The following is a 12,197-nucleotide window of genomic DNA, read 5'->3' as shown; positions in this document are numbered from 1 at the left end:
CTGCAGCGAACTGAAAAGAGGAGCGACCCAGGGATGTGTGTGCTTTGGGACCTTTAACAGAATGTGACTGGCAGAACGGGTGTTGTATGTGGAGGATGAGGGCTGCAGTAGGTATCACAGATGGAGGGAGTGAGGCCTAAGAGGGTTTTATAAATAAGCATCAACCAGAGGGTCTTGCGACGAGTATACAGAGATGAAAGGTTTCCATAGAAGCAGTTTACGCTTCTCCTAAATCTCAAGCAAATCAATTTGATTGGTCGAATACACATATTTAGCTGATTTTATTGCGGGTGTAGCGAAATGCTTGTGTTCCTAGCTCCAACAGTGCCATAATATCTAACAATACACAAGAATACACACAAATCTAAAAAAGCAATAAAATGGAATTAAGAAATATAGAAATATTAGGATGAGCAATGTCTGAGTCCAGAGTATGTATATATATATATATATATATATATATATATGGAGAGTATATGGATAGAATATGTAGTATATCTGAAGGAATATGTAGGATAAAATAGTATATGTACAGCAATAGTTAAATTAGGATAGGCCTTGAGTAGAATACAGTATATACATATGAAGTGGGTAAAACAGTATGTAAACATTATTAAAGTGATTAGTGTTCCATTAAAGTGATCAGTGTTCCATGTCTGTGCACAAGTGTACACACACACACACACACACACACACACACACACACACACACACACACACACACACACACACACACACACACACACACACACACACACACACACACTCCCTCTCTCTCTCTCTCTCTTCCCACTCTTGTGGTCCCATTGTTTATTCTATGTCAAGGGCCAGACCCTCTGTCTGACCACAGCTGAGAATTCCACAAACAATAGATGAATAGGAGAGTGCTAGAGGGAGAAATAAGGGGGAGTGGTGGAGCTGGAGAAAAGGAAAGAGGGAGGAGAATATATATCTGAACAACCTTATCAATCAGCCATTATTTTAACTTTTTTTTTTACCATTTTAGTAATTTAGCAGACGCTCTTATCCAGAGCGACTTACAGTAGTGAATGCATACGTTTCATACATTTTTCCGTACTGGTCCCCCGTGGGAATCGAACCCACAACCCTGGCGTTGCAAACACCATGCTCTACCAACTGATAGTTAGCTAATCACTCACTGGCAATGGTCTGTATTTGCCATTGCAAGGTCGGTGGATTGATATTAGACAGGCAAAGAGCAATCCGCCAATGCGTCTGTTCACATTGAGCAGATGTCAGAGAACGTCTGAACAGGAAATTCAATGCCTATTCTTTCGATACTCACTTTATTTATCTCAAATATCAGTATTCTTCATCGTTAAATGTATTCATATATGTTCTTGGACTGAATCACTTTCAAAGTATACATTATATCATTTAAATAAAGAAATTGATCCATATTCATCATATCAATCCACACTCACGTCATTAATCGAGTCCAAGGCGGAAGGATATGGAGACAGATTACGTTACGTACTGTAGTTCCGGGATCTGGGACTACCTTTCACATTGGAAAACACTGGAGAAGCGCAATGATACCAAAGAGAAACGCACCGCAAACAGGTGCATGACGTAAAACAGAGAACCCTAGTTGTAGCAGATTTGGCTATTTTTACAACTAAGAAACGCCGTCGGAAAACATTGGACAGCCTTTGTAATTGTACAGAATGACAATAAGGTAAGACACTAGCTATTGTAATGTAGGCACTGACACTGCACTTGTTGTAGCCAGAGCCATATTTAACATATAGTTAGCTACCTAGCTAGCTATTAGTTCGCCAGTTAGGTAACATTAGCGTTGTTATCAAGCAAGCTAGAACTGTAACTTACTAGCCAGGCTTCATGCATGTTCATTGAATCTATCTATCATGATTGGCAATGTAGCTAGGATGTTCTGAACAGCATATTAGTAAACTGAAGTTTAGCTTGTTGGGTAGCCAATACAATCACGAATCAAAGTATGTTCATGTCAAGTGATGACGAACGATAAAGGTTTCCATCCATCCAAGTCGTGACATATGGTTGGACTATTGACATCAATATAACGTTAATGTGTTGCTGCTACAATGGAATACAATAATGTTATTTATAACCGAAAAATTTAAATTAACTAACGTTAGTATGGCGAGTTCATTGATGAGGATTTGTGATCGCTGCCATGGCATTGATGATGGTACTTAATACGCTTTTCCACACATGCGTGGTGTACACTTGTACACCTTTTGTAGACCCGCGGATATTTTTTTTTTTATTTTTAGGAACTCGGTTCGTCTCAACTTACTGAGTTAGAATAGTAGAAACACAAGGTGCAATTTCGAAATGTGGTTGTGCATCAGTAGTTTTCTGTTATGGCTGTCACAGATGGTCACTCAATTAGCCCATGTCAGCAAAACATTTTTAGATTGGTAAATTAGTCTACCCAGCTATCTAAACTTGTTGTAATCATGGTCAAATGAGCGACCAGGGGCCCTTATTCAGATATCACTCGTCATATTAACTGCAAACATTTCTCTACATCCTATGGCAACATATGTAGAATTGCAGGAAATTAGCTGAAAACTGCTTGTGCTTAGTGGTGAGTCGACTCCAAATAAATCGATTCCTCGACTATCTGCCCCCCTCTATCTGCCCCATTCTGTCATCTGCCCTACTTGGAATCAACTCCAAAGATTCAGTATTTTTGCAAAGGTGGAAACTATTTGCCATAGTCTACTTCGAGAACACAAACTCTTGCATCTTTCACAGCAAAGAAAGAGCCAGCTAGCAAGGGAGAAAGTGATGGGCGGGGGCACAGCCAGGCATAGGTAGGTGTGTCGGCCACTAGGCTGACAGCCAGAACCATGCTGTATTTTGCCATTTCTTGTCTTGCGCAAATTAATTCAAGTAGGGGCTATCAGTGAGTATGCTGAGCTATTCTACACTCAACATACCGAAGACCAAACACACACTAGCATTTTTCATAGCGAAGAGAAAGAGTAACAGGCAAGCCAGCAAGGGAAAGAGAGGATCGGGGCAGACAGTCAGAACCATGTGCATAGGTTATATGTTGGTAATCTGTATCTAGCAATATCTTGTCTATTAATGCCTCGTAAATTCATCAAACATATTCAAGTATAGGGTGAGTATTGTTAAGCAGGACACCTGGCAAAGTGGGAGACTTAAGCTTTGTAATGGCTATCCTATAAATGTTTACAATAACAATCAATGCCTGTGTGTTATTGAGAAAGTATGTGACTGATTAAAAAATTGGTTCAATGGGCATCATTGTGGGCGTGGCATCCCGTGTAATGACATTATGACTAGAGGCATAATGGTAAGTCAAATGACAGTGTTTCTCAGGTAATTAATGTTAAGGTTCTATTGTTTTCTTTTTTTCACTAAGAAAGGATATTCATTACATATTTTGTAATGGGATGTAAATCTAAGTGACTGTGCGCAGCCTTGATGGGCCCCATGGTGGACCCCACCTTTTTAGAATAGTGACATTTTGACCTACTGTCACCTACTGTCAAACTGGGACACTCCTCTAGGCCATGTTAATGCAGACATATTTCGGTGGATTATGAAATGCATGTTTCCTTAACATAAATCAATTTTCTAAATGGGACCAAATGTTTAATTTAATTTTCCTCAAATCTGCTAACTTGCTAGCCTTATCAGTGTAGATTGCGCCACGTCATTCCATGGGGTCCATCAAGGCTGAACACAGCAGAGATATCACAGAAATATTATTGTTCTTACACATCACCTAGTCCTATTTATAGGCTAAGTTGATGAGCAAAGGGGCAGCATCATGCTCATGTCAGTCCTCTAGAGTGCAAATGCAGTCTTCCTAGTAGTACTCAGCAATAATGAGGTGGTGTGTGCGCATCCGTTTCAGCGTATTTCGGAGTCGAGCAAGAGGCGACTCCAACCACAGGAGTAGCGCGCCACTACTAGTGCTTAGGGATTTAACCGAAGTGTCGGTTACACAACTAGCTAATTATTTGAAATTCCTTTTTGTTTCTATTTTTTTCTGTCAATGTACTGCAGTTTCTGTAGAGAAATCGGATCATGTCTGAAATGTACGATGTTTTAGTTTCCAACTGGCCAATGTTCTACATAGTTTAGTGCAGAAAACATGATAATTAACTACACTGACCTTTAATCCATTGCGCGGCTACTTGTCCGTTCTGTTTCTTTTATGCCTGCTACGTAAGCTACAGATGAATGCAGGATCAAGAGGGGATACACGGAGAGCAGTTGCTTCGAGGTATTGGTATTCAGCAGTCATAAGTCTGCCTTATTTACTCTGAACTACTAAAATAGTGCTTTTTGTCAGACAGCGTAGGCAGCAGCTCTATTGAGATGATGACTTGGAATGAAATTATAGTAATCAAATAAAACAAATGTAATGTACACAACTGAAATATTAAAGTAATGTGAATAAGTGATGGTTAATAAGTGATAAGCCATCATGAGCAGTCACTACCATTGTGGAAATTGTATAAATAGTTTTATTCTGTTATAGAATTCAACCCGCATAATGCGTAGTGCATTTAATTTAACAAAAAATCCGCCCCGTGGCAAAATGAGTGAAATTGCATGAAATCTTTAATATAACCAAAAATATTTTGTATTTTTTTTGCTGTCAGGGTGGGGGAATGTTTTGCTTGCACTGTGGATGGGGAGGGCCCAAGACATTTTCACATAGTGCCCCAAAAGGCAGACCCCTGAGCCATGAACAAAGTTGCCCATCCCTCAGTCAGGTGCTTGCAGGGGGTGTGTGTGTAATTTTCATCCTTATTAGATGTTTAAAGTGGTGTGCATTACTTTACTGGCACCGTTAAGTATTGATTTAGGTTGTCATGCATGGCTCTGTTTTGTTATTGGCGACTGGTCTGAGTGCCTAGGATGGTTGTATTAAGCCTATACAATGCAGCAACAAAAAAAAGAACAAGTCTCAGTCTTCTGTACGTTGCTCCAGTGTGTTGTAAACATCTGCACGTCTCAATACTGAAATGAATGGTACCGTCTTACTGGCTCCACCACACACTCTTCCTTTAACACCTGTTGGTTAAAGACCACAGTGTGACTGATTCTGTTGCATACTGTGTTCGTTTGGATCAGAGGCAGAGCCTGTTTCCTCAGTAGGGAGTGATGTGATGACATTTTAAGTTCCCTCTAAGCTCCTTGGAAGGCTGTGGATTTATGGCGCTTTCCCCAGAATAGTATTTGGGATTTCAGAGAAAGTGGCATTTCTCGTTACCGTGTCACACATGTTAGTGTGTGCGGTGCCAGCATGCCAAAGAGAATGGGGCCTTGCTGATCATCATTTAGCTGTGGAGCAGAGTGGTGCTCGTGGCAGCTAGTCTCTTGCATTGTGTGTGTGTCCAATGATATAGTCTGCTGTGACTCACCATTTGCTGACGTGACTGGCTGGCTCTGAGGGGACCTGCTGAAGGGAGAGCCAGGGAGTAAGGGGATGGATTAAGGATTTTGAGCAGAGAACAGGTCACACACACCAGAGTCTGCAGCAGCAGAGAGGGAGAGGACCCATTACAGCACTTCCTTTAAGAGCATTGGGCCAGTAACTGAAAGGCTATTCCCAGAGCCGACTAGGTGAACATTTTTGTCTGTACCCTTGAGCTAGGCACTTAACCCTAATTGCTCCTGTAAGTTGCTCTGGATAAGAGCATCTGCTAAATGACTCGAATGTCAAATGTAGCTGCCATTTAATAATAATAAATCCAAAAAATGTTTTGTATAGCACCTTTCAATACAAGCAACAGTGCTTCACATCATAAAACATAACATATAAGTACTAACAAAGACCGGAGGAAGGAGAAAGAAACAAGATGGATAATTAAAATCATGCATTAAACACATCGTTATAAAAATGTGTCTTCAGCAGGGATTTAAAGAGGCACTGAATCTGCAAGCCAGATCTCCTGCTCTGGTGACTCAGAGGGCTCACACACACAGGGCACTCCCAGCCCACACAGCAGGATCTTCATTGTGTAAAGTGTAGGTAAACACAGGATAGCCTCGCCTTAAAATCTGTCCAGCCATCTCTCTTTATCTTGCGTTCTTCCAGAATTGTCTTTAAGAATGTAGAAAAGGGATACATTTGCACTATAAATGTGTAATACCAATCCAACCAATGACTGTGTAGCCTACTTGTTGCCCTGTACCCCCCGAAACAGGAAACACACAAGGACTAGTCTAGGACTGCTCTGGCTATCCTCCAAACCACCAGTTTGATTTCTCAACTCCCAAATATCCTCTTCATATACTGATACTCCCTGTCTGGATGAATGACTGCTTTGTTGCCATGGTGGTTGGTCTGATATGCTTAGCTGGCTGGTTATAGCTATTATGCTAATGTAGTCTGTTTATGAGGAGGTGGTAGTGGGGCTGTTAACTGTGAATGAATGGTCTCTAGGAAGTTGTCTCAGAAGAGCGAGCCTCCTGCTGTTTGTTTTCAAGGTGGTCGTGTTGTTGCCGCAACGTTTGTTTTCCGACAGTGTCTGTTTCCATAAAGCTGCCGTCGGTTACCATGGTATAGTTGCCGGGAGTGATTGTCACAGTTCAGCAAGCTAAACAGGTTTGTAAAAAGGTCTCCTGGTGTCGTAAAATGCATCTGGAAAACCTATAAGGTGTGAGCACGTGTGCTTTTTTTTTTTTCCCTTCTGTGTGACCTGTCCCCACATCACTTCCGGCCAACAAGTCTCTGACTGTCGCTGATTACAACTTCAATAGGCTAAGTACTGTTAGTTACCATGAACACTGTGTTACTAGGGCCCAGGGGCGCTGTAATGTGTTTTTGTCATAGTGATTAGAGAACATGACTTGTTGGCGCAGAGGAATGGCAAACAAACATCTAGGCTACACAGCTCATAAGACTTGAGTGAGTTTTCCTCCCAACCCAAGATTAAAAGTCGACACTGTAAGCTCTATCTTGACTCGCTGTGATATGAGTCAGGGTATGAACTGATAGGGACACTACTGTGTGTGAGTTGTGTGTTATCGAGTGGGGATTTTCTACTGACCGTCATGGCTGCAGAAGGGTCACTCACTCACTCACATGATTTTAGGCTTCATTATTCATTCACCAGATAGGCTAACGCCTGTTGATTTGTCCTTGCAAACGCACGTACAAACATACAAAAGCGTGGGTCATTCTCACACAACTGAAATTTGACCCAAAAAATGATTATTTTTCAGGACATTTCCTCTTGGATCACTGAGATATCTATATAATAATAATAATAATAATAATAATAATTATTATTATTATTATTATTATTATTATTAGGATAAAACATTTTTTATCAGATATGCATTTTACCACAATTTCCACAACTACCAATTCAAAAACGTTCATTATTGCAACAGTTTTCAAAGTCCTAAAAAGTTGTAAGCAAATCTATTTCTAATATTTTGTAACATTGCTCCCCCAATGACAAGGCCTGAGTTAAACATCACAATGAAAATAAAAATATTACAAATGTAACTTTTTTATAATTTCTCATTACAGTAACACAACTTAAAAAAAAAAAAAAAAGGTTTTTGTCATCACTTATGTATACAGTGTGTTATTGTATTTATGCACATATATCTGGATGACGATTAAGACAAAATTGCTTAAAGTATACATTTTATTTATCCTAATCTCCTCAATATCGGTGCATTACGGTAATGATACGCAGGTTACGGAGATGAGACTACATGTTTCGGTAGTGAATAGTTTAACTGTATTGATTTCTATCAGAGATTCAGTAACTCAACAAATCATCAGTGTCATTTGTTAATCCCAAATTACTTGCATAATACTAAAATCACTGATCGTAATGCAATTTACTAAAATACCCTTTATTTCAGAGTAAGTATAAGTACTGTAATTGTATGCATGTATTTTCAAAAGCGGACTTAAAAGTAACAAAGTGACGTTACAGGTAATATTGGTGTATTAGGATGTGGATATTTGTGACCCACCATCTGGATTCAGTCCTATGGAGAAACATTTACAAACGTTTACTTTTGTTTTTTATTGGGATAAAAGTAGAGACTCTGAGCCTGAAAAATTGTATATGATACCCATTGTTCCTCAACTGCAGTGTAAGTAATTCTGTTTTGAAAGTTAAACTTGTAACCCCAGTTTTGAGAGAATTGCCCTTTTTAGTGTTTTGGTACACTTACTGGAGAGCTCTTCTTTGTCTACACCCATTCAGCATCATTCACATCCTCTTAAGCCTTAGCCCCACCCATTTCTTTAAGGACTCACATGTGAGGCCATGTGCGAAACAGAGTCGTGTAGTAAACAACCAAAGATTTCAAGACTAAAAGTAGTAGCCTACAAGAAGGAAACTCCAGGTAAAAATACACTGTCTTGGCCTATATCCTAATCTGACTTTGGTGCAGGTCATGTTCTTCACATTACCGTCTCTAGTAAACACACACTATATAAAATTGAAGTTTATTTGTCACATGCACAGGATACAAAAGATGGAAACGAGTGAAATGGTTACATGCATATTTGTATAGTACCAATATCAAAAACAGAAGCTGTCCAAAAAAATATTTTATAATTATTAGATAATGTTTACCTAGACTAGAGGTCAACCGATTTATGATTTTTCAACGCCGATAACGATTATTGGAGGACCAAAATAAGCCGATGCCGATTTTTATATATACTGTAATAATGACAATTACAACAATACTGAATGAACAATGAACACTTATTTTAACTTAATATAATGCATCTATAAAATCAATTTAGTCTCAAATAAATAATGAAACATGTTCAATTTGGCTTAAATAATGCAAAAACAAAGTGTTGGCGAAGAAGGTAAAAGTGCAATATGTGCCATGTAAAAAAGCTAACGTTTAAGTTCCTTGCTCAGAACATGAGAACATATGAAAGCTGGTGGTTCCTTTTAACATGAGTCTTCAATATTCCCAGGTATGAAGTTTTAGGTTGTAGTTATTATAGGACTATTTCTCTCTATACCATTTGTATTTCATATACCTTTGACTATTGGATGTTCTAGTAGGTACTTTAGTATTGCCAGCCTAATCTCGGGAGTTGATAGGCTTGAAGTCATAAACAGCGCAATGCTTGAAGCATTGCGAAGAGCTGCTGGCAAACGCAGGAAAGTGCTGTTTGAATGAATGCTTACGAGCCTGCTGCTGCCTACCACCGCTCAGTCAGACTGCTCTATCAAATCATAGACTTAATTATAATATAATAACACACAGAAATACGAGCCTTAGGTCATTTAATATGGTCAAATCCGGAAACAAAACGTTTATTCTTTCAGTGAAATACGGAACCGTTCCGTATTTTATCTAACGGGTGGCATCCATAAGTCTAAATATTGCTGTTACATTGCACAACCTTCAATGTTATGTCATAATTACTTAAAATTCTGGCAAATTAGTTCGCAACAAACCAGGAGGCCAAAACTGTTGCATATACCCTGACTCTGCGTGCAATGAACGCAAGAGAAGTGCCACAATTTTCCTAGTTTAATATTGCCTGCTAACATGAATTTCTTTTAAACCTGCATATTTAGTTAAAAAAATATACTCCTGTGTATAGATTTTAAGAAAGGCATTGATGTTTATGGTTAGGTACATTCGTGCAACGATTGTGCTTTTTTTGCAAATGCACTTTTGTTAACATCTGGCGAAGTTGGCTGTCTTTGTTAGGAAGAAATAGTCTTCATACAGTTCGCAACAAGCCAGGCAGCCCAAACTGCTGCATATACCCAGACTGTTGCAGAGAACGCAAGAGAAGTGACACAATTTCCCTAGTTAAAAGAAATTCATGTTAGCAGGCAATATTAACTAAATATGCAGGTTTAAAAATATATACTTGTGTATTGATTTTAAGAAAGGGGTTGATGTTTATTTAGGTGCACATTGGTGAAACGACAGTGCTTTTTTGCGAATGTGCTTGTTAAATCACCCGTTTGGCGAAGTAGGCTGTGATTCAATGATAAATTAACAGGCACCGCATTGATTATATGCAACGCAGGACAAGCTAGTTAACCTATTAATATCATCAACCATGTGTAGTTAACTAGTGATTATGTTAAGATTGATTGTTTTTTTTTTTTACAAGATACGTTTAATGCTAGCTAGCACCTTACCTTGGCTCCTTGCTGCACTCGCATACCAGGTAGTCGGCCTGCCACGCAGTCTCCTCGTGTAGTGCAATGTAATCGGCCATAATCGGTATCCAAAAATGCAGATTACCGATTTGTTATGAAAACTTGAAATCGACCATTCCGATTTTAATCGGTCGACCTCTAACCCAGACACACTTGTCTAAATTGATGGGTCATGTGAAAGAAATGCTTTAACCACCCCCAGACGCATATAGGTAAGTGGATGGGTCACTATTGTCTAGACATGTACAGTTGAAGTCAGAAGTTGACATACACCTTAGCCAAATACGTTTAAACTCATTTAATCAGAGTAGAAATTCAGTTTTAGGTCAGTTAGGATCACCACTTTATTTTAAGAATGTGAACTGTCAGAATAATAGTACAGTGGTTTATTTCTTTCATCACATTCCCAGTGGGTCAGAAGTTTACATGCACTCAATTAGTATTTGGTAGCATTGCCTTTAAATTGTTTAACTTTGGTCAAACATTTTGGGTAGCCTTCCACAAACTTCCCTCAATAAGTTGGGTGAAACTTGGCCCATTCCTCCTGACAGAGCTTGTGTAACTGAGTCAGGTTTATAGGCCTCCTTGCTCGCACATGCTTTTTCAGTTCAGCCCACACATTTTCTATGGGATTGAGGTCAGGGCTTTGTGATGGCCACTCCAATACCTTGACTTTGTTGTCCTTAAGCCATTTTGCCACAACTTTGGAAGTATACTTGGGGTCATTGTCTATTTGGAAGACCCATTTGCGACCATGCTTTAACTTCCTGACTGATATCTTGAGATGTTGCTTCAATATATCCACGTAATTTTCCATCCTCATGATGCCATCTATTTTGTGAAGTGCACCAGTCCCTCCTGCAGCAAAGCACCCCCACAACATGATGCTGCCACCCCTGTGCTTCACGGTTGGGATGATGTTCTTCGGCTTGCAAGCCTCCCCCTTTTTCCTCCAATGATAACGATGGTCATTATGTCCAAACAGTTATTTTTTTTGTTTCATCAGACCAGAGGACATTTCTCCGAAAAGTATGATCTTTGCCACCATGTGCAGTTGCAAACTGTAGTCTGGCTTTTTTATGGCGGTTTTGGAGCAGTGGCTTCTTCCTTGCTGAGCAGCCTTTCAGGTTATGTCGATATAGGACTTGTTTTACTGTGGATATACACTGCTCAAAAAAATAAAGGGAACACTTAAACAACACAATGTAACTCCAAGTCAATCACACTTCTGTGAAATCAAACTGTCCACTTAGGAAGCAACACTGATTGACTATACATTCCACATGCTGTTGTGCAAATGGAATAGACAACAGGTGGAAATTATAGGCAATTAGCAAGACACCCCCAATAAAGGAGTGGTTCTGCAGGTGGGGTCCACAGACCACTTCTCAGTTCCTATGCTTCCTGGCTGATGTTTTGGTCACTTTTGAATGCTGGCGGTGCTTTCACTCTAGTGGGAGCATGAGAAGGAGTCTACAACCCACACAAGTGGCTCAGGTAGTGCAGCTCATCCAGGATGGCACATCAATGCGAGCTGTGGCAAGAAGGTTTGCTGTGTCTGTCAGCGTAGTGTCCAGAGCATGGAGGCGCTACCAGGAGACAGGCCAGTACATCAGGAGACGTGGAGGAGGCCGTAGGAGGGCAACAACCCAGCAGCAGGACCGCTACCTCCGCCTTTGTGCAAGGAGGAGCAGGAGAAGCACTGCCAGAGCCCTGCAAAATGACCTCCAGCAGGCCACAAATGTGCATGTGTCTGCTCAAACGGTCAGAAACAGACTCCATGAGGGTGGTATGAGGGCCCGACGTCCACAGGTGGGGGTTGTGCTTACAGCCCAACACCGTGCAGGAAGTTTGGCATTTGCCAGAGAACACAAAGATTGGCAAATTCGCCACTGGCGCCCTGTGCTCTTCACAGATGAAAGCAGGTTCACACTGAGCACATGTGACAGACGTGGCAGAGTCTGGAGACGCCGTGGAGAACGTTCTGCTGCCTGCAACATCCTCCAGCATGACCGG

At 40.3% G+C, this 12,197-nt stretch overlaps 1 protein-coding gene across 5 annotated transcripts in view; it reads left to right on the top strand.

The window, feature by feature from the left end:
- Window positions 1–1,525: 1,525 nt before the first annotated feature.
- The window catches only part of LOC106606808 (small G protein signaling modulator 3), a 45,080-nt gene continuing 34,408 nt past the window's right edge, over window positions 1,526–12,197 (top strand). For 4 of the 5 annotated variants that reach the window (XM_014203177.2, XM_014203175.2, XM_014203176.2 and 1 more), the window contains exon 1: window positions 4,216–4,273. In XM_014203177.2, coding sequence (XP_014058652.1) covers window positions 4,231–4,273 — 43 coding nt within the window. In that variant the 5' untranslated portion in view covers window positions 4,216–4,230. Of the gene's footprint in view, window positions 1,700–4,215; window positions 4,274–12,197 lie in introns of those variants that run through there. The other variant, XM_014203179.2, reaches the window with a different exon arrangement.

This window comes from Salmo salar, chromosome ssa06 (assembly GCF_905237065.1).
Source record: "Salmo salar chromosome ssa06, Ssal_v3.1, whole genome shotgun sequence".
Taxonomy (NCBI): Eukaryota; Metazoa; Chordata; class Actinopteri; order Salmoniformes; family Salmonidae; genus Salmo; species Salmo salar.
Note: the sequence above shows the minus strand (reverse complement) of the source record. Positions and strands in the feature narration are given on the sequence as shown.